At 39.8% G+C, this 24,043-nt stretch overlaps 1 protein-coding gene across 19 annotated transcripts in view; it reads right to left on the bottom strand.

Moving 5' to 3' along the window:
* Pdfr (Pigment-dispersing factor receptor) overlaps window positions 1–24,043 on the bottom strand; it is a 456,607-nt gene that overhangs the window by 34,786 nt on the left and 397,778 nt on the right. For all 19 annotated transcript variants that reach the window (XR_010952180.1, XM_067779497.1, XM_067779505.1 and 16 more), the window contains one exon: window positions 22,762–23,995. Coding sequence is in view for 18 of the 19 variants with exons in the window: in XM_067779497.1 (XP_067635598.1) it covers window positions 22,762–23,503 (742 nt within the window). In the remaining variant the exon portion in view is untranslated. The remainder of the gene's footprint in view (window positions 1–22,761; window positions 23,996–24,043) is intronic.

The following is a 24,043-nucleotide window of genomic DNA, read 5'->3' as shown; positions in this document are numbered from 1 at the left end:
ATAATTTTCTCGATTTGCGTTTTACTATTTTCATATTTTCTGCTCGGTTGCACCATCATGACATATGCGCTCGGTGATGGCATTTGAAACTTGGAGTATACAGGCAGAAAGTTTAGGTATAATCTAAAGTAATCGAGTTATAAAAAAGAAGCTACAAGATTTCATCATAATATTTTAATATTTGCTCCCCCTAAACACATTTTCGGTTTTGTATAGCCACACTTCATTTTCGCACTGGTGCAGTTTATCAATAATCAATTTTTAAACCAAGTTAAATTCCGGTTCTCTGACTAGAATAAGCCCGTTATTTTCCAACTCGTTGACAAAAGATTGCGCATTTTCATTTTAACGCACATTTTTGGATTTGTTGCTTCTTCAAATTGAGCTCAGCCAAGAAATCTTCATCCAGCTCCATCTCATATCCATACAAGTGAATGTGTGCGCGTGTGCGAGGGCACATTTCTTCCATATTGCTAAATATATTTTGTAATTTTCTGCGCTTTCCTACATTGTTTACATATATATATGTAGGATACAAAGTGTCTGTTAATTTATTTTCGTTATAAATACCGTGAAAATTTATAATGAGGCTGCTTTTTTCTCTTGTGAAGCTAACTTTGTTTTTTAGTATTTTGAAAAGGTCAAATTTGTACGTTAAGGAATAAAAATCAGACTAAGATGTTTATATAAACACATGCGGGCAACAGGTTAGGGTAACACTGCGCTGAGCTTCTCAGTTGCACTAACACAAAGGTGGAAGAATTAAAAATTGGTAACTTTGTTAGTTTAGAGCGGAGATGAGCAAACCATTACACGCGTGTCAACGCTTTATTGAGCTTTCTCACATACAGCCTCACACAAATATTACAAAAGCTCGTTTATACGAAAACAAATTTCACTTTCTCGAATAATATTTTAGTCGACGTTCAGCGTCTGAGCCATGTCTACATTTACCGAGAAAGCTAAATGGAGAATCACTCCTCGGTAGGCAGTTGAAAAGTAAAGTCCTCTCCCGACGAACGAAAAGCACGCTCTACAAGTTGCTCAAATACCTGTCCTGATGTATGGCTCGGAATCATGGACGATTTCGAGATAATGTGATATTGCTCTTGAAGTGTTCAAGAGCAAAGTTCTCCGGAAGAATTATGGTCCTATCCGTGATGCCGAGGGCGAGTATCGAATGAAGTATAATGATGATCTGTATGAGCTTTACGAAGATATGACGATAGTATAGCGAATAAAAACCCAAAAGCTTCTCTGACTAGGACATGTTATGCTAACGGACGAAGACGCTTTGGCCTAGAAACTATTAAGTCGACACCGCAGTTTGCAAGCAGAGGAAAGGGGAAACCTCCACTGAGTTGGGAGAGGCAGTTGGAGGAAGACTTAACTTCCCTTACTGCTCCCAATTGGCATCAGTTTTCGCGAAAAATCGAATAGGCGGTTAAGCGCCAACTAATGATGATGAGGTGTCTCGACAAGCTTGGCCTCGTATTAACTTTATCTGAACTAGGTTCCTTATCAATCTCAATCATCCATCCATAGGTCCATTTGTCGGAATATTAACAAGACACTATCTGGTGACTATTGTCGAAAGCGTAGCCATAAGATAGATAGAAAGTGTTGAACCTTTGCTTTACAGATGCCCGGCTCTATCCAGAACACGCATAAAATGTCGGAACAAGCACTTCTTTGGCTGTTTAGCGGAGCTTGATACCGCAGAAATTGAAGGCACACTGCGCTACATTAGACATACAAATTTCTTCAACTTTTTGCATATATAAAGAAGGAAGAGCATAAGCTCATTCAGTGGTATCACAGGGGGCCACCTGGCCTAAGTGTGCTCCAAGACATTGCTGGGGCGGATCCTATAACCAAACAAAGCTTAAACCATAACAGATTACACCGATTCTACGGCGCTGGCGCTGCGAAAAATGCTCTGTTACCCATGCCCAATGTACATACATAGATATGCATATACAATTATTTGATCTCCATATAATCTTTTGTAATCTCAGTATTTATTTCAATAATTCCAAAAGCTTTTTGTTGGTTTCACTCTAAATTTTCATTTTATATATTTCTATTGAAATTTTGCAAATATTTACGTAACTACATATACAATATATATATATTTAGTTATTTGTTCAACTTGCACGTGCAACATGTTGTTGTTGTTGTTTTAGCGATAAGATTGCTCCCCGAAGGCTTTGGGGAGTGTTATCGATGTGATGGTCCTTTGCCGGATACAGATCCGGTTCGCTCCGGTACCACAGCACCATTAAGGTGCTAGCCCGACCATCTCGGGAACGATTTATGTGGCCACAGTAAACCTTCAGACCATCCCCTCCCTCCCCACCATCAAGTACCATGAGGAGCTTGGGGTCGCCAGGGCTTCGTCTGTTAGTGGAACAGGATTCGCCGCGGATAGGTGAGGTTGACAATTAGGTTTGGAGAAGCGCTGGCAACCTGAAGAGTTGCGCTACACACCCCTTGAATCTGGTATTTTAGTAGCCTCTTACGACAAGCATACCTTTTCATGACAGCACTCTCTAGGTACTAACCTTAGGATGCGGCCATCGTACCTCTGGGACATCTTCCAGGCGGATCCTTTAAAAGTAAGGAGATGTGCCTAACTTAATTGATCTTAATTATGAATGCAAGCTTAGAACGAAATTTCTACAAGCTGAAATACGTGAAATGATACACACGGTACACTGTGAAAGAAGAATTCGGCTTTCCTTGGGGCTAGCCAGTAGCTAGGCGTCATTTATCTCAAAGAAGGAAACACTGAGGTATCAACTACACGTTGAATTTTTGAAGTACTGGTAGGCTCCACAAGGTCGCCTGTTCACTCATTTGAGCTCAATCTAACTTCACTGAGCATACATGGCCCTAAGTTGAGCTCCTTGTTTTTGCCTGAATCTTTGTGATGTGTAAAGATCTTTGCTCACGATATGGGAAATACAGAACGTAAGCATAAGAGTTGAAGGCGAATTCAGACAGGAAATCAAGACAAGGGAAGTAAAGTAATATTATCAATTTCTTATCTCTGTGTTAACGGTTTATCGCCTATATCTAGACGAGTTATCGTTTTTTTTTAATTGTCCCATACATTTGTTACCGATAACAAAGGTTATCAATGAAATATCTATCGATTTTACCGATTTTTTATCGGTTTGTTATCGAACTTTTATCGAAATGTTATCTATATGTGTTCCAGACTGCTATTGGATAGTACAGACTCAGTCCACAACATAACGACATTTGTCGACAGTCAGACCGCCTTAAAAGCATTATAACCCAATGTGATAAAATCGGATCTCATGCGGTGGTGTCGAGCCTCGCTGCCACCTAAATGACTCCGTTTGCTTGGTCCGAGCGATATTGAAGGGACGTAAGCGATGCGGATAGCTCCGTACGATCACTGCCGGGTTATATGACGTTAGAGCAATAGACTTGCTCTTAAGGTCCTAGAGGCCATGTTTTGATAGGAAAGGAACTAGCTTCCTTCTCAAGCTAAACAAATGTGCACTGAGGATACTTACGGGTATTATCACATCTCATTGCGCTATTGCACCAATGCTCCAGCGGTGGCGCATACCAAGAAGCTCGCTCTGCAGAAGCTGTCATGACGAGGAGGAAGAGAAGTCGATTTATCACTATCTGATTGTAAACTGACTGCCTGGGCGTACGGGCTCGAGAGTGTGGCAGAGCTTGGGAAGACGGATCCTTCACTCCTACTTAAGTTCATCAGAGAAAGCAAGTGGTTCGTTGAGATCCACTAGGAAGTAATCTATGTGGACGCATGTGCTGCACCAGACACTCACTGATGGCGCTCACAATGGACACAAATGTCTCTGAGTTGAAGTGTTGGAAATTCCCGCATACGCCATCTTAACCTAACCTAACCTATCGATTTGTTTTCAAGCAATTTTCGATTTTCTATTGAAAAGTTATCGAATTCTACCAATTTCCTATCGGCGTTTTCTCGTTTTGTTATCAAAAAGCTACTGTTTCGGTTACAACAAGTTATCGATTTACTATCAAATAGTTATCGAAAAGTTATCGGTTTATTGTCGAATAGTTATGCATAGGACTCCAAAAGTTATCGATATGTTATTAGCGAGTTTTCAATTTATTTTCTTATTTTTATCTTATCGGAGTGTTAGCAATTTGAAATCGGCCTATAGTCTTCGACGATAATAACACAATAACATGCCGGTATCGGCTGTTCCCAATTCCCACGGAAGCTCTTCTCAAAAAGCCCGAAAATATTTGTTTCTGGTAAAGTTACCTCTGCTGTGGTTCAACTTCAACCCCTGGAAGAGCTTTTAGTAGTTAACTAAAAACAATAGTTTGATACTCAAGCCTCCTTTTTATGAATCCGAAGCTGGTATGCTGAACAGCTTCCTGAACGTGTAATATTGTTAACTAAATATGTACTTCAGCTTACTCTGAATTGATGTTTTATCAGAAAAGTAGTTGTTGAAAGCTAAGTAACTTAAACTAAAGTCAAAGAGCTTATAAGTAACGAGCATATCAAATTTGAATTAAATTATAACTGATTGGTAACTAACGACATAACTCCTCATTCATTCAGTCATTTCACAGAAAAGGAATGTTCAAATATTAACTCCTAGTAAATTACATTATATACATATTTATGTTTATGTCAACCTATGTATGTAAATGTAGGAGTTTGACTGATTTTAAATGCATACTTGGTTTTGAATAAAAACGTTGAAATGTAGGTGAATTGGATTTTGTAGAAAATTGATGGCATTTCTGGTGATTTCCGTAGCCCGAGGAACCGTTATAAATAAAATTAATTGAAGTGGGTGGGTGGGTAAAATTGAGCTGAGATAATCAAGTTGTTTACGTATTGAAGAAAAAATAAAGCAACAAATTAAAAATAAATTATATAAATAAATGCGAGCTTTACAAACTGAATGCAAGAGTTTAATGCATTGAATAACTGATTAGTTCACTGTGTTCGCGCGCACACACACACACACACACAACCCTCGAGACTTAAATGACGGCTGCTCTTTTTTTTTTCGAATCTATGTCACGAACTGCGTGCAGTAAAGCAATTAGCTCGATGGGGAAATAAATATTTGCAGAAGTCGCTAGAAGTCAATGCGGACGGACGACATGCGATGACCCAATGACCGCATGTCAAACGTAACGCCAAGACAAGCTAACAATAACAACAAACTAAACAAAAGAAAAGAAGTCAAATAACAAAATTGCGTGCAATTCAAATGACAATCAACAAATTGTGAGTGAAATCGCGCTTTTGCTGCGATCGATGCGCCTTTTTATGCGCTGCAGCGGCGGGTGGGAAGAACATGTTGCATTGAGAGGTGAGAAGTGGCGCTAAAGAGTTCAATGAATTGCTTGAGTAGAAATTAGTTCTTTTAAAGCTTTCTGTTGCTTTCCTTTTTCTTTGTTTTTCGAATGAATTGAACATGCGATGCGCTTTGATTAATGTGTCCTGTTCGTGCCATCAGCAATCATTTGTGCTCATGCAATTTACTCGCGCCGCCGGCATTAATGTTCACAAATACACTGATGGCAAAAATTATGGGCAGCTTCGCGATGTACTTCCCCCATGTCAATGAATTTTTATTTTTTTCACTTTAAATTGAAGCTATATTTTTTAATGAAATGTAAATATAGAAAATTTTAAACTTTTTTCATGAACTTGATTTAAAAAAATTAAAATTTCACAAACATATTTTTTTAAAATAAATTTTGGTAAGTCTTTATATATTCTGGTCATACATTACAATACATAAACAATTTTTTTGTAAAGTGTCTGTTTCACTTTGCTTTTACCACTTTACACTGTAGCTAATTTTAATATGAAAACTTACAAAATAAAGATATACAATTTTTTGTGAAAAAAATTTAAAAATTTAAAAACTGCTACATATTAAATTTTTTTTTTTTAAATTTTGATATACATACATATTATGTTGACATAAATAAATGTTGTGTGTGCACTGTCAGTACCAAGTTCACAAAAACCACAATTGATTGTTGATAGCTTTTTCCAGTTATTGAGAATTTTTTTTAAACGTCGATGCTTCAAGAAATAAAAAATAAAACATTCTATGAAATCAAAAAAAAAAAAAAAAAAAAAAAATTTGAAAAAGTGCAGTATAAACCCAAAACAAAACCTTTAATAAAAAATTATAGATTAAAAAAAGATGTTAGAAAACTTGTTGAAGAAAAGTTTAAGAAAAATTTTACTTGAAATATTTTGGAAAATTTTTAGTAATAAAGTCAGCTTAAGCCCAAAAAAACATACAAGAGTAAATTGTTGGTAGTTGTTTTGCTATTATTTATTACATTTTTTTTGAGTTTTCTATGTTTTTTAAATAAATTTTCTATATATTTTAAAAAACTTTTAGACAAAAACTTTAGGGAATTAAAAAAAAAATTAGAATTATTAGAAGAATTAGTTTTTAAGCAAAATGGGTAAGCAAATTTTTAATGAAAAAAACATTTTTTAAATTTTTAGAAAATTTTACTAAAAAAAATTTACCGATTAAAATTTAGTTCTTGTTGTTATTAAATTTTGATACATTTTATCAATAAAAAAAAAAAAAATTATTAACATGCTTTTATTAGCTTGGCCTGTATCTATCTATGTATCTATGTATCCATGTATGTATGTAACGGAATCTTTGTACTTAATTTTCACCGGTTTCTAGAAGTCTGATTAATTTGAAACTTTGCATACGTATCAAGGACCGATGATAATGCAATTATTTGCGAACAGATTCCCATTATCCTTATTAACACGCTTATATTAGTTTCACTTGCATGACGGTTGTTTGTAACTCTCGTGCCTAGGCGCGCAAAGGAGAGTTAGAGCCATCTAGCGGCAATTAGCGGTAAAACGAGTTGTGCTTCATAGCGGAGACACGAACCTCTGTGCTACGATGCTATCAACAGCAAATATATAAGTGAATTGTAGATAGTAAAACAGCACGATATTTGCGTTTTTTAAACTACATTTATATTATTTTTAATATCATGTAAGCTAGTTTATATCAAACATACTCATCTGGAACTTTGCACAGACCGAAACTTTTTGAATTACTTACTAACTCTTAGCACAAATATCTTTTGTAGTTACTTTTTTAAATTTGTTCGAATAACATCAAATTATCACAGTTTAAACTTTTTTTTAATATTCGAATGAAGAAGTCTCTTCGAAGAAATTTTATTTAATAAACTATCTATAACGCATTATCTATATCTTTTATTTTCGCCATCAGTGTAAGCACTTCTGACCAAACGTTGATTACATTGCGCTTAATGCAAAACGTCAATATATTTGCTTTTTCATTTACTGACGGACGCGCTTAGATTTCTCCGCTGACTTTTTATTTAGGTCAATGTATTTTTAAATTTCTACTGAAATCAAGGATATGAATACATAAGGGTAATTCCATGTCAGGCCTGCCAATTGAGTAAATACTTTTCTTTACTTGCATAAATAAGTTTTGTGGAGGATTGACTTGTAAACAGCCGAAAAATATGTAAAATATTTTTAAACTTTGTATAAGTTAATCGGGGACTGCCCGTATTTCTTTAAATGTATGAAAACATTTATTTGAAACAATTTTTTTAATTTTATAATTTATTTAATAATTTAGGAAAAATGGTTTTATGGAATATAACTATATAGCTCCGATCAAAGTGTATTTTCAGGATATCTTCTATGATATATTAGAATATATATCACCGTGTTTCACCTTTTTAACTTTCTAAATTGCAACAGGAATAACCAAAATCGTCTTATCTGAACGATCGGTTGTATGGAAGATATATGTTATAGTGGTCCGATCCTACCGGATCCGACAAATGTCTAATATAATACAAAAATACATCCTTGTGCCAAATTTCATTGAGATATCTCAAAATTTGAGGGACTAGTTTGCGTTCAAACAGACAGACGGACGGACAGACGGACATGGCTATATCAACTCAGTTCGTTACCCTGATCAATTCGGTATACTTAATGGTGAGTATATCTTCTATATTTCTCAACGTTACAAACATCTGATCAAAGTTAGTATACCATTTCATGTTCGTGAAAGGTATAAAAATGTGGAAATTTTGAATTTCGAATTAGTCTTCAGAATTGTTAAACATTTATTCTCCAACAAAATTCTTAAACAACAGTTCCAAGTATTCTAAGAACATAAATGGTTAATAGTTCTTCCTTTCTTGGTGATAACATTCATATTTGGTGACACTATTCAAGATATAAGAATCATAAATTTTCAAAAAAATTTAAAAAAAAGTTTTGCTTTTATTATAATCTAAACTGTCATCCGAAACGAGAGATAAAGATTTTTAAGTTTTAAATTTTTGTCTAGATTTTTTTTTTTAATAGAAATCTTTTACACACTCCCAAGTTTTTCATGTACTAAACCCAAAATTTTCGAAATTTATAATAAACTTTAAGAAACATGTTTTTTTTCATAATCCCAAGTATTCTGTTTTAACAAATTCGGAGTTAATTCCAGCTATAATAGTACTCATAACTTTCATACCTGCAATTTTAGTAAAATTTTTAAGTTTGCATTAAATTCCAAATAATTTTTTTACACGGCCGCCCTGTTGTGATTGTGCTCCACCTACCACACCGATGATCCTGGGTTCACGCCCCGGGCCATTAAAAGCTCTCAGTGAAAACTCATCTGTCTTGCAGATGCCGTTCGGAGTCGGTATAAAACATGTAGGCCCCGTCCCGCCAGTTTGTAAGAAAAATTGAAATGAGCACGACGCAAATTGGAAGAGAAGCTCGGCCTAAAATCTCTTCGGAGGCTGTCGCGCCTTACATTTATTTTTTATTCACTCAAACTTAGTGCTTTGGCTTGTTAATAGCAGAGAGTGCATATTGTTTGGTCGATTTGTTTGTAGATTTCGTTTGAAATCATTGCTTGTAGCGTTGTTGGGTTTCTCTTTCTATTTAATTGACATTCCGTTATTTCCTTGTGCTGGACCGCTTGCTAATGAGGCTGAGTTTAGTTGCAAATTATTTGTCTCTACACAATCACAAGTACAACAAGAATAACTTTAAAATTCATCGGAAACAATTTGCCTAACTAATAATTCATACATTTGTTCGAGCTCATTGAGAAAATTGCTTTCGCTCAAAGTCTATGAAACTTCATTGCTGCGTTGTTGTTGTACGTGCCTATACGTGCCTCTAACCCAACCATTACAAATCTTTGCTCACCCAAGCACTTTGCAATCCTTTTCAATAGACGATGTGTGCGTACGTGGGCCATTAACTTTATTGGTAGCCTTCAAAGTTGGCTACTCAAGCGTTTCGGTTAGTGTTAATGATAATGGTGATGATGATGTTGGTGATAATGAATTTGAATGACAAAGTTAATATGTCAAATGCAATTTGTGCGCAACGACGCGTGTCGGTATGTGGCATGCAAGAAATGGAGAAAAAGGGCACTCAATTGATGGGAAGCCTTGCCACATCATTTATTATGCACAAACACCCGAATTTGATATTCATTGGAGTTTTATTGGCCTATTTCCATCTCACATTTTGCAGCTGCCATCTGTCTTTTTTGCAGAATAATATCTGACATGTTTAAGAATAAATAAATTTTCGCACACTGGTACTTCTATAATGGTTTTTATACTCAGTTGAGCAGAGCTCACAGAGTATATTAAGTTTGATTGGATAACGGTTGGTTGTACATATATAAAGGAATCGAGATAGATATAGACTTCCATATATCAAAATAATCAGGATCGAAAAAAAATTTGATTGAGCCATGTCCGTCCGTCCGTCCGTCCGTCCGTCCGTCCGTCCGTTAACACGATAACTTGAGTAAATTTTGAGCTATCTTGATGAAATTTGGTATGTAGATTCCTGGGCACTCATCTCAGATCGCTATTTAAAATGAACGATATCGGACTATAACCACGCCCACTTTTTCGATATCGAAAATTTCGAAAAACCGAAAAAATGCGATAATTCATTGCCAAAGGCAATTAAAGCGATGAAACTTGGCAGATGGGTTGACGTTATGACGCAGAATAGAAAATTAGTAAGATTTTGGACAATGGGCGTGGCACCGCCCACTTTTACAAGAAGGTAATTTAAAAGTTTAGCAAGCTGTAATTCGGCAGTCGTTGAAGATATCATGATGAAATTTGGCAGGAACGCTGCTACTATTACTATATATGTGCTAAATAAAAATTAGCAAAATTGGATGAAGAACACGCCCACTTTTTAAAAAAAAAATTTTTTTAATTCAAATTTTAACAAAAAGTTTAATATCTTTACTGTATATAAGTAAATTAAGTCAAAATTCAACTCCTGTAATGATATGATGCAACAAAATACAAAAATAAAAGAAAATTTCAAAATGGGCGTGGCTCTGCCCATTTTCATTTAGTTTGTCTAGAATACTTTTAATGCCATAAGTCGAACAAAAATTTACCAATCCTTCTCAAATTTGGTAGGTACATAGATTCTATGACGGTAACTGTTCTCTGTGAAAATGGCCGAAATCGGTGGAAGCCACGCCCAGTTTTTATACACAGTCCACCGTCTGTCCTTCCGCTCGGCTGTTAACACAATAACTTGAGCAAAAACCGATATATCTTTACTAAACTTAGCCCACCTACTTATCTGAACTCACTTTATCTCGGTATAAAAAATAGCCGAAATCCGACCATAACCACGCCCACTTTATCGATATCGAAAATTACGAAAAATGAAAAAAATGCCATAATTCTATACCAAATACGAAAAAAGGGATGAAACATGGTAACTGGATTGGTTTATTGACGCAAAATATAACTTTGGAAAAAATTTTGTAAAATGGGTGTGACACCTACCATATTAAGTAGAACAAAATGAAAAAGTTCTACAAGGCAAAATCAACAGCCCTTGGAATCTTGGCAAGAATACTGTTAGTGGTATTGCATATATAAATAAATTAGCAGTACCCGACAGATGATTTTCTGGATCACCTGGTCCACATTTTGGTCGATATCGCGAGAACACCTTCACATATACATCTAAGGGCCACTCGCTTTTAAAACCCTTATTAATACCTTTAATTTGATATCCATATCGTACAAACACATTCTAGAGTCACCCCTGGCCCACCCTAATGGCGATATCTCGAAAAGGCGTCCACCTATAGACCTAATGCCCACTCCCTCTTAAAATGCTCAGTAACACCTTTCGTTTGATACCCATATCGTACAAACATTCTAGAGTCACCTCTGGCCCACCCTAATGGCGATATCTCGAAAAGGCGTCCACCTATAGACCTAATGTCCACTCCCTCTTAAAATGCTCAGTAACACCTATCGTTTGATACCCATATCGTACAAACATTCTAGAGTCACCCCTGGCCCACCCTATTGGCGATGTCTCGAAAAGGCCACCTATAGACCTAATGTCCACTCCCTCTTAAAATGCTCAGTAACACATTTCGTTTGATACCCATATCGTACAAACATTCTAGAGTCCCCCTGGCCCACCCTAATGGCGATATCTCGAAAAGGCGTCCACCTATAGACCTAATGCCCACTCCCTCTTAAAATGCTCAGTCACACCTTTCGTTTGATACCCATATCGTACAAACATTCTAGAGTCACCCTTGGTCCACCTTTATGGCGATATCTCGAAAAGGCGTCCACCTATAGACCTAATGCCCACTCCCTCTTAAAATGCTCAGTAACACCTTTCGTTTGATACCCATATCGTACAAACATTCTAGAGTCACCCTCGGTCCACCTTTATGGCGATATCTCGAAAAGGCGTCCACATATAGAACTAAGGATTACTCCCTTTTAAAATACTCATTACCACCTTTCATTTGATACCCATATCGTACAAACACATTCTAGAGTCACCCCTGGCCCACCCTAATGGCGATATCTCGAAAAGGCGTCCACCTATAGACCTAATGCCCACTCCCTCTTAAAATGCTCAGTAACACCTTTCGTTTGATACCCATATCGTACAAACATTCTAGAGTCACCCTTGGTCCACCTTTATGGCGATATCTCGAAAAGGCGTCCACATGTAGAAATAAGGATTACTCCCTTTTAAAATACTCATTACTACCTTTCATTTGATACCCATATCGTACAAACACATTCTAGAGTCACCCCTGGCCCACCCTAATGGCGATATCTCGAAAAGGCGTCCACCTATAGACCTAATGCCCACTCCCTCTTAAAATGCTCAGTAACACCTTTCGTTTGATACCCATATCGTACAAACACATTCTAGAGTCACCCCTGGGCCACCCTAATGACGATATCTCGAAAAGGCGTCCACTTATAGACCTAATGCCCACTCCCTCTTAAAATGCTCAGTAACACCTTTCGTTTGATACCCATATCGCACAAACATTCTAGAGTCACCCTTGTCCACCTTTATGGCGATATCTCGAAAAGGCGTCCATCTATAGACCTAATGCCCACTCCCTCTTAAAATGCTCAGTAACACCTTTCGTTTGATACCCATATCGTACAAACACATTCTAGAGTCACCCCTGGCCCACCCTAATGACGATATCTCGAAAAGGCGTCCACTTATAGACCTAATGCCCACTCCCTCTTAAAATGCTCAGTAACACCTTTCGTTTGATACCCATATCGCACAAACATTATAGAGTCACCCCTGGCCCACACTAATGGCGATATCTCGAAAAGACGTCCACCTATAGACCTAATGCCCACTCCCTCTTAAAATGCTCAGTAACACCTTTCGTTTGATACCCATATCGTACAAACACATTCTAGAGTCACCCCTGGGCCACCCTAATGACGATATCTCGAAAAGGCGTCCACTTATAGACCTAATGCCCACTCCCTCTTAAAATGCTCAGTAACACCTTTCGTTTGATACCCATATCGCACAAACATTCTAGAGTCACCCTTGGTCCACCTTTATGGCGATATCTCGAAAAGGCGTCCATCTATAGACCTAATGCCCACTCCCTCTTAAAATGCTCAGTAACACCTTTCGTTTGATACCCATATCGTACAAACACATTCTAGAGTCACCCCTGGCCCACCCTAATGACGATATCTCGAAAAGGCGTCCACTTATAGACCTAATGCCCACTCCCTCTTAAAATGCTCAGTAACACCTTTCGTTTGATACCCATATCGTACAAACATTCTAGAGTCACCCTTGGTCCACCTTTATGGCGATATATCGAAAAGGCGTCCACCTATAGAACTAAGGATTACTCCCTTTTAAGATACTCATTACCATCTTTCATTTGATACCCATATCATACAAACACATTCTAGAGACACCCCTGGCCCACCCTACTGGCGATATCTCGAAAAGGCGTCCACCTATAGACCTAATGCCCACTCCCTCTTAAAATGCTCAGTAACACCTTTCGTTTGATACCCATATCGCACAAACATTATAGAGTCACCCCTGGCCCACACTAATGGCGATATCTCGAAAAGACGTCCACCTATAGACCTAATGCCCACTCCCTCTTAAAATGCTCAGTAACACCTTTCGTTTGATACCCATATCGTACAAACACATTCTAGAGTCACCCCTGGCCCACCCTAATGACGATATCTCGAAAAGGCGTCCACTTATAGACCTAATGCCCACTCCCTCTTAAAATGCTCAGTAACACCTTTCGTTTGATACCCATATCGTACAAACATTCTAGAGTCACCCTTGGTCCACCTTTATGGCGATATATCGAAAAGGCGTCCACCTATAGAACTATGGATTACTCCCTTTTAAGATACTCATTACCATCTTTCATTTGATACCCATATCATACAAACACATTCTAGAGACACCCCTGGCCCACGCTAATGGCGACATTTCGAAAAGGCGTCCACCTATAGACCTATTGCCCACTCCCTCTTAAAATGCTCAGTAACACTTTTCGTTTTATACCCATATCGTACAAACATTCTAGAGTCACCCCTGGCCCACCCTAATGGCAATATCTCGAAAAGGCGTCCACCTATAGACCTAATGCCCACTCCCTCTTAAAATGCTCAGTAACACCTTTCATTTGATTCCCATATCGTACAAACACATTCTAGAGACACCCCTGGTCCACCTTTATGGCGATATCTCGAAACGGCGGCCACCTATGGACTAAGGATCACTCCTTTTCAAAATACTCATTAACAGCTTTCCTTTGATACCCATATCGTACAAACATATTCTAGAGTCACCCCTGGTCCACCTTTATGGCGATTTCTCGAAAAGGCGTTCACCTATAGAACTAAAGCCCATTCCCTTTTAAAATACTCATTACCACCTTTCATTTGATACCCATATCGTACAAACACATTCTAGAGTCACCCCTGGTCCACCTTAATGGCGATATCTCGAAAGGGCGTCCACCGATAGACCTAAGGCCCACTCCCTCGTAAAATGCTCAGTAACACCTTTCATTTGATACCCATATCGTACAAACAAATTCTAGAGTCAGCCCTGGTCCACCTTTATGGCGATATTCCTAAATGGCGTCCATCCATAGAACTATGGCCTACTCTCTCTTAAAATACTCTTTAATACCTTCCATTTGATACACATGTCATACAACCACATTCCAAGGTTACCCTAGGTTCATTTTCCTACATGGTGATTTTCCTTATTTTGTCTCCATAGCTCTCAACTGAGTATGTAATGTTCGGTTACACCCGAACTTAGCCTTCCTTACTTGTTTGTATTACAATTAGATGCAGGCATGTGTGTGTGTGTAGGGCAGTATCAGCATTCAATTGGCTGCAATTTCGTTTGTCCACAACAAACTAAAATAAAATTACTCATACGCACTGTAGGCAAACGCTAGCAGATACTTGCTACGGAATTCTTCAGACCAGAAGTGGATGGCAGGTGGGCTGAGTTAACTAAAGTTTTTTATCTTCGCTGATTAGAGCTCTGATAAGTCGTTATCCAAAGGGAGTCGACTCGTTACCCCCACACGGCTAAGGGGACCAGAATGCTCCCACGATAGGCGTAGCTGTCGTAAGAGGCGACAAAATTTAGCATAATACCACTCTGGAGCTCTAGCCTTCGTTTGAGCCCTCACTAAACCAAAGCATCGAGTGTGTTGACTATTAGTATGCCCGAAAACTTTTCCAGAGCCTTAGTCTGTTTGTATATTAAAGAAACCTTGTTCGTTGAAGGTGAACTCGAGTATTTGCTTACAAGCGAATAAAGGGAGGTGTGCATATGTCTATCCACACCGTCCCTCCGAATTGGAAAGCGCAGAACATTTAATTTTTCTATACACAGAGTTTTTTGAGAGGAGCCTTCCATTAGGAATTTAGTTCCCCGAATGTGCGGACAAATAGATTGTTGGACTGCTGTGAGCAAGATGGTTATGACGAAATTGAAGCATGCTGAAGTGGAGCGCAGAGAAATTCGCGTACGAAGTAGTGGCGACTAACTCGCCTTTCCCTCCGTGACGTTATGTCTAACGGCGGTCCCACGGGGTGCGGACACATGAACAGGATTAGCCTGGTTTCATTGGGCTACTTGAGGGTAGTGCGCTACCCCTACGTCCAATAAAAACGTCGACTGACCGATGGCTCTTCTAGCTAGAACATCCATGCTGTGCTCAGGATATTATATCCCCCTGCTGTACGTAGCATATCTCGTTGCTTCAACAACTGCGTGTATTCACTCATTACCATAGAACAGGTGATATTTTCTAATAGAGCTTTGATCTCAGACTAGTCTGTCATAGTAGATTATGATGCACCATACATTTTGTGAGCACAATCAACCGTCGGTTTCTTTTACATCCATTTTCTCCGTCAGTCAAATACTTGAATGAATACATAAGATGAGCTTCCTGTGATATATCTGGTAAAAGTATTGTTGTATGTTATTTATAACTTTTGAGTTTTCGTTTCTTGTATTCTTTCAAGGTAGGGATGCGTGCTATCCAGCGCCCCTACAGCTGGCTCAGGGAAAAGGGATTATATGATTTCAAAGGATTTGATTGGGGTATATGGCAGTGCTACTTTTATCATCTCTTTTACTTTTCTATTTTCATCTAAATTTAAACTTTCGCATTAAATATAAAAACTGTCAAGTTGAAAATTATACAGCACGCATGGTCACCGTAATGTAAATATAATTGGCACATTCATATACCCTCCCTGCTGCACGTGTGAAAGCCTTGATTTGTGTATTTTCCATGCTGAATTGAATTTGCACACATTCAAACTTGCTATGAAGCAAAAGCAAGACCACAGGGCAGAGATTGAAGGGATGCCATTCATATGAAAGTGCATCAGCAGTTAATGTCAATGAGACAGGCAAACCAATGTGGCACTCCTTTGACGCCTTAACAGACAGTTACATGGCAATCACTCTTGTTATAAGAAATTATTGCGTGCTGCGAGTTCTGTGCACTGTCAACTGCAACGTAGCTAAACTTGTCGAGCGCTTTCAGTGTTCGGTTGAGCGTTAACTTCACCAAACTAGTAATGGAACTGTCAATTGATATGACGAGGGTCTTTTGTTTACATTTCACTTGCGCTTTTATTTAGTGCTGCGTTCTACAGTTCAAACTTCATTATCTTCAACGCACACATTCCCCACTGGCACATTACGAACTTTAGCAATCTCAAATTAGAAAGTGCAGATTCATTCCATTTTCGTTTCCACATGCAACAGCCAAAAGTTTTGTGCTGGCCCTACTGCTACATAATTTGGCTAAGCTCCACTGCTTTTGTAGTTGGGTGGTGAATAAATAGACTGCCGAATGTCAATCATAAATAACTCTAGACATGGGATTCTCCATCAACAAATCATAGCTGGCTGTAATGCTATATTAAGTTTTGCAGTTCGATGCCAACGTAATGACCCTAAACTTTGTTAGTTCGAGAGATAACAAGTTGAACTGATTTTGCCAAGCATTTGCTTTCAATTGACGAGTTCAGAAATGTATGAGTATATATATGTTTGGGATTATATAAATGTGGAATGAAGACAGATCTGCCAAATGCATTTCAAAATGAAAGAAGTTTACAAAGGCAGGGTATGGTTAAATTGTGAAAAGCATTATGACCATCGTAATAGTGCGCTGGTATTGAACACAAAGCGGACTCTACAACAATTCCCGAAATAGAGAAATATTTTAAGTATTAAGTTTAGTTCTTCTAGCATAATCAAAGTTCGTATGTCATGCTGACCGCCCCAAATGCATAAACCCCCATCCTGACCTCAAACTAGATGTATAATCCCTATAAACTTGCATACGTATGGCTTGTGGTTCTTTTTATATAAATTTTTATATAATTCATGAAGTGAGTAACAAACACGTATTAGGTCATCAATCAAATTATAAATTAAGCTCAGCATTTGTGAGCTTTATCCCGACTGATGAAATATGCATGCCATATATTAAAGTGTAGGTCGGTCAACACATATTGGACAATCATATGACATTACAGACGCTTAAGGCTCGGTTATGCATACTAAACATATAACCTCACAGTTTTGAATATAAATATATCGATATGTTACGTCCTATATGTTGGTACTTTAAACGAGGACATACAAGTGCTGGTAAATTCCATGTCGAAGCGAAGGAGTCTGCAGCCATAACTAAATAACTTTTATAATATGTTGGAAGTCAACAGCGGCTTATGCTGGACGCAATTAAGATCTAAAATAGCGCACCTAGTCACGAAGAGTTTTAAAACATCAGACCAAGCCTTTCGGATCTTCAAAATACTCCATTCTTGCTATGCGTTACTTTTAGGTTATGTTATATGAAAATTTAAGACTCCCTGAAGAAGACGTGAAAGCGTCGAAACGCTTATAGTATCGGAGTGTTATAAACAATGAAGTGTCATAGAGTAATAAAGTTACAGATGGTGCTGAAGGGTAGATATTTAAGCAATGCGCAAGAGTCTATAATGAAGATCGGGTGGAGCCGAGTGTAGAAGTCCACGAAAGTGGGGAAAGCTTCTGACCACCATTCACCTGGGAATGGCCAGAGCGATTCTTTTGCATGCGGTTCAAGCAGCACCCTACAGCCGGTCACTTGCGGTGAGCTAATGTGAGAAGGCCACAACTTGTGCGCTGGGCTTGGGACCCGCCATGTAAAACAATACTCCAATGAAATATAACAACAAGCCTCTCTATTGATGACGACATGGCAATCGTTTGAAGGACAATGAATTGAGGGCATGCACCTGGAAAGTCCGCTCCCTGAATGGGATTGGTGCAGATGCCCGGCTGGTTGATGTCCTCTTCAAAGCAAAATCTGACATCACGCCATCCAAGAAATGCGTTGGATGAAGCAAGGAAGAAAGAAGATCAAAAAATGTTACATATATTGGAGTGGCCATACGAATAAGCGCAGTTTCAGCGTCGGATTCGTGGTGGGAGAGAGACTTTGTCGCCAAGTTCTGGCGTTCACACCTGTGGACGAACGTCTCGCCGCTATCCGAATAAAAGCAAAATTTTTTAATATATCATTCATCTGCGCCCATGCGCCGACAGAGGAGAAAGACGATGAGGTGAAAGACACTTTTTATGAACAATTAGAACGCACATACGAGCGCTGCCCCCGTCATGATATAAAAGTCATGCTTGGCGACTTTAACGCCAGGGTAGGCAAAGAAGGTATTTTTGGCTCTACAGTCGGAAAGTTCAGCCTACACAATGAAACTTCTCCTAACGGACTGAGGCTGATTGACTTTGCCGGTGTTCGAAACATGGTCATATCCAGCACGAGGTTCATGCATAAAAAGATACATCAATCTACATGGCTGTCTCCTGATCGAAATACTCGCAATCAGATCGATCACGTTGTGATAGACGGACGGCATGCCTCCAGTGTTTTAGATGTGCGCACGATCCGAGGACCTAACATCGACTCGGATCATTATCTCGCTGCAGCCAAAATACGCACCCGCTTCAACGCGGAAAAAACCAAGGAACAAAAAACACAAGGAAAGCTAGATGTCGAAAAGCTTCAATCACAACAGACTGCCAATGATTTCGCAACTCGACTCTCACACCTGCTCTCTGAGAGCACAACTCATCCTGAAGGAATACAGGAGCAGTGGGAGCATATTTCCAAAGCACTTCGTACTGCCGCCGAGGAAAAAATTGGTTACCGGCGGCCACGAAAAAACAACTGGTACGATGAAGAATGTCGCGTTGCAACTGAAAGAAAAGACGCTGCCTACAGGGCTACGTTAAAAGCGAGCGCGACAAGAGGAGTATGTGAACGCTATCGTGAGTTGAAAAAGAAGGCGAGACGCCTTTTCAGGAAGAAAAAAGCAGAAGCAGAAAGGCATGAGTGCGACGAGCTTGAGCTGCTAGCCACCACGAATAACGCCCGAAAATTTTACCAAAAAATACGGCGACAGACGGAAGGTTTTAAGACCGGGGCAAACTCCTGTAGGAACGAAAAGGGCGATCTTGTAACTGATTTCCAGAGAGTGCTTAGATTATGGAGGGAACACTTCTCTGTTCTCCTAAATGGAGGCAGCAATTCACCGCGCAGAGATGAAGAACCCGATCCCGCAATCGATGATGATGGAATATATGTCCACCCGCCCGATTATGACGAAGTTAGAATAGCAATAACCCGATTGAAAAACAACAAGGCCGTGGGCGCTGATGGATTGCCTGCGGAGCTATTCAAGTGCTGCGGCGAGGAGTTGGTAAGACGCATGCAGCAGCCTTTTAGCAAAATATGGGTGGAGGAGTGCATGCCCGACGGTCGGAATCTAAGTGTTCTTTGCCCAGTCCACAAGAAGGGAGATACTGCAAAATGCACCAACTATCGTGGAATCAGCCTTCTTAATATCGCATATAAGGTCCTTTCAAGTGCATTGTGCGAAAGATTTAAGCCCACCGTGAACCGGCTGATTGGACCTTATCAGTGCGGCTTCAGACCTGGTAAATCTACCATCGACCAGATTTTCACAATGCGCCAAATCTTGGAAAAAACCCGTGAAAAAAGAATCGACACACATCACCTCTTCGTCGACTTTAAAGCCGCCTTCGACAGCACGAAAAGGAGCTGCCTATATGACGCTATGTCTGAATTTGGTTTCCCCGCAAAACTTATACGGGTGTGCAAAATGACGTTGAGCAACACCATCAGCTCTGTCAGAATTAGGAAGGACCTCTCCGAGCCGTTCGAAACTAAACGAGGTTTCAGACAGGGTGACCCCCTATCGTGCGATTTCTTTAATTTGATGCTGGAGAAAATTATACTAGCTGCAGAACTTAACCGCGTGCAATTACTGGAATATGCTGATGACATTGATGTCATCGGCCTAAACACCCGCGCTGTTAGTTCTGCTTAATCCAAACTGGAAAAAGAAGCGGTAAAGATGGGTTTGGTGGTGAATGAGGACAAAACGAAGTACCTTCTATCATCGAGCAAAGAGTCAGCGCATATGCGCCTTGGCAACCAAGCTACTGTTGGCAACCATAATTTCGAAACAGTAAAAGACTTCGTTTATTTGGCATCAACACTAGCAACAACATCAGCACTGAAATCCAGCGAAGAATCAATCTTGCCAATAAATGCTACTTTGGACTAGGTAGGCAATTGAAAAGTAAATTCCTCTCTCGGCGAACGAAAATCATACTCTACAAGTCGCTTATCGTACCCGTCCTGCTATATGGGGCAGAAGCATGGACCATGACAACAGCAGATGAAGCGGTTTTGGGAGTGTTCGAGAGAAAAGTTCTTCGTAAGATTTATGGACCTCTACGCGTTGGCGATGGCGGGTACCGAAGAAGATATAATGATGAGCTGTACGAGCTCTTCGCAGACGTCAACATAGTTCAGCGAATTAAAACGCAGCGGCTGCGCTGGCTAGGCCATGTTATGCGAATGAAAGATGATGCTCCGGCCAAGAAAGTGTTTCAATCGGAACCCGCCTATGGAAGCAGAGGTAGAGGGCGGCCCCCACTCCGTTAGAAGGACCAGGTGGAAAACGATTTAAACTCACTTGGTGTGACCAATTGGCGCCGGTTGGCGGAACGAAGAAGCGACTGGTGCGCCTTGTTGGACGGCCATAACCGTTTAGACGGTTAAGCGCCAATTAAGTAAGTAAGTAATTTTTCGAAAGGTGTAGACGGCCCATCGGCCGGGTAATACGACAGCTTAATACTAGGCAGGTCGTGGATAAATATCAAACCACTGAAGAAATATATTCAGACATAGTATCGCGCATTGGGAGGTTTCCAGCACCCCTTGGTTGTGAAGAGATAGTCTTATGTGCGTTTCTGTCTATAGACGAGGCTGTCGACAACGCAAATGACGCAAGTGTGTATCGAACACCATATAGAAGAGTAGCTCAACAGCCTATTCGTAAATGGAAAGAATTTCCATTGCGAACAAGGGCCACCTAAGCCAAATTAGTGGATGGCATGCTGTAGTTAAGAACCACACAGGAATGCCCACAAGAAAAAGTGCTGCCACAACTCTTATGAAAGCTTGTGGTAGATGAACAACGCAATATCCGCTGGCCAAGGCTTAGCGTCATAATTGCAAGAGCAACATAGGTACTATGCCGTCAGACTGAGTCATATTCGTCTCCAAACTTTTATGGAAGAAAAATTGCGAAAAATATCTAGCCTTCCTAACGCCTGCGCTAGTGTATGGAAGGATGATATGGGCACTCACGAAACCTCAATAGCTACGGAAGCTAAGCGCATGTGCCCAAGTGATGCGGCGGAAGTACTGTTAGAGCTTTATCCGCTATAAGTCATAGCTAAGCACTCGTGATACTATCTTCATCTACAATTTATTCCATAATAGTTCTGGAATGTGTGGTTAAGTTGAACAGATCTGACTACCAGTCCATAAAGATGGAGAGGGCATTGAACAGGTAGCAAAAAAAGCAGCCGCTACAAACCTCTGACGGACTTGAAGCACTCCTTGCAATACGTCTGCATACCATACCATCAAGGTTAAACTCAGGGAGGAGGATAAACTCAGTTAAGAATATTGGCAGGTATATTCATCATGCGGTGTCCTACAGTTTAAAGCGGCTTATGCACAGACCGGTCATCGTATTGGGGAGCTTCTGTGTCGTTTTTGTGACAATGTGACGCCAGCTTAATCTTCACGGAGGTAGCTCGGCTTAGATCCACAAATATGGCTAAAAAAGCATGTTGTGAGCTCTTTACTGAATGAAGACCATGTCTTGGAGGTCAGATCTATATAAAATTCTAGAGAAGCAAGCGCAGATTTCGAAGCTTCCTCTGTTATGTTAAGTCCGCACAATAAAGTCCGCACAATAAAGAGGCAAGAAAATTTGCAGCTGATACTTTGACAGCTCACAAACACGCTGCACCTAAACAAATAAGGTCGTAGGTAGATTAATAAATCATACCAAATTGACATTGATGGCAATCAGCGCCCGTGGCAGACAATGTGCATATGTCTGTGTCTGCGTGTGCACTTGATTCCCGTGACATGCGCGTGCCCCATGCTTTGTGCAGCGATTTATCAGCAAACGCCGCCACTTCCGAGCGCTCGGTTGCATAATGAATTGGTTTAAAATTAACCACGAATATACAACAAAATTTAATTTAAATTACAAGAACAACAGCAAGTGTGGTTAACCGCTTTCACATTTATAATTGCTTATTCATACATATATACATATTTAAGTATTTGTTACAAATTGTGGTAAGCAATTGTTATTGTTGTTATGCGCGCTACTAACAAAGCTACTTACCATTGTGCGGTCGCGTGTAATTGGCAAAAAGCGCCGAGCAATTCTCATAGCTGCGTATAGCAACTTGATATGGCGGGTAAATAATGCTGGGCGCGGTGGTTAAAACGTGGCTGACATTCGCGCTCGCCGTCGTACTTCCACTCGCCGCTGTTGTTGTTGCATTCAGCAACTCGGTGGCATAAGAGGCAGCAGAGGACGTAACGGATGCTGTGGTGCTAGCCATAGTCGATAACGCTTTCGTAGCATTTGTGGACGACGATGTCAAAAGGCTTGCAGTTGCATTGGACGCATTGTGTGGCGCTTGCAGCAATGTTTTTTTGGTAGCGCTGAGTAATGTGGAGCTCAAGTTTTGATTGGTCGTGGATAAATGCCCAACCGCGTTGCTACTGGCGCTTAATGTGTGCGGCGCGCTGTCGTGGGGTAACCTTTCGGTTGTTGTGATGCTATTACTGCCACTGCTGCTGCTGCTGTTGCTGCTTGCTATAGTGGTGGTAGTTGTAGGTGTTGTGGCTGCACCATAGCCATGCTCGTCGGTGACATTTTGAAAGTACATATAAAGCACGCGCGTCACATTCGAGCGTATCGACGTTATGGTGGCGGTTAAATTATTCGAAAGCAATGTGGCATTTTTGTCAACGCTGTTGTTGTTGTAGTGTATGTCATCGATAGCGTTGCTTAATAATTCACTGCTGGCGCTGGCAAGGCCGCTGGAATGCGCGCGTACATCCGGTGTGAGTGGCATGTTTGTGAGCGTATTGCAATTACTGCGTTGTTGTTGTAATTTCTATCACTTGTTTGTTGTTAAATGTTTTTGCTTGCGCGTTTACATCCGCTTCCGCTGTCAGTGATATTGGCATTGTTAACATTTATTCCCGGTCGCGCAAATTCGATTGTCACTCACTGGATTTAAACTTTTTTGTTTGCCTAATTTTTGTTGCTTTTGCGCGTTTGGCGTTTTATTTTGGCTTTTGGTGGGTTAAAATTTTCATACAAATGTCATGCCAATATTTATTATGCATTTCTATGTGCAGGTGCGCGTGAGTTGTGCGATTCGTGAAATATTTATTAGCCTTTACTATGAATACTTTTTTTTTTAATTTCCGCTGATACGAGCGCCACACTCTTTCTCTCCTTCAATGCGTAGTGCGCACTATCACAGATGTACCTCAAATATTTATTTTAGTTGTTTTATTTTACTTTGTAAATTTTGACTGCTTGCCCACGTTGCGTTTGTCTGCAAGTAAATATGCAAATGAAATATTAATTGAATTTCAGCAACGAG

Source organism: Eurosta solidaginis, chromosome 4 (assembly GCF_040869045.1).
Source record: "Eurosta solidaginis isolate ZX-2024a chromosome 4, ASM4086904v1, whole genome shotgun sequence".
NCBI lineage: Eukaryota > Metazoa > Arthropoda > Insecta > Diptera > Tephritidae > Eurosta > Eurosta solidaginis.
This window is presented reverse-complemented; position numbering and strand designations above follow the sequence as displayed.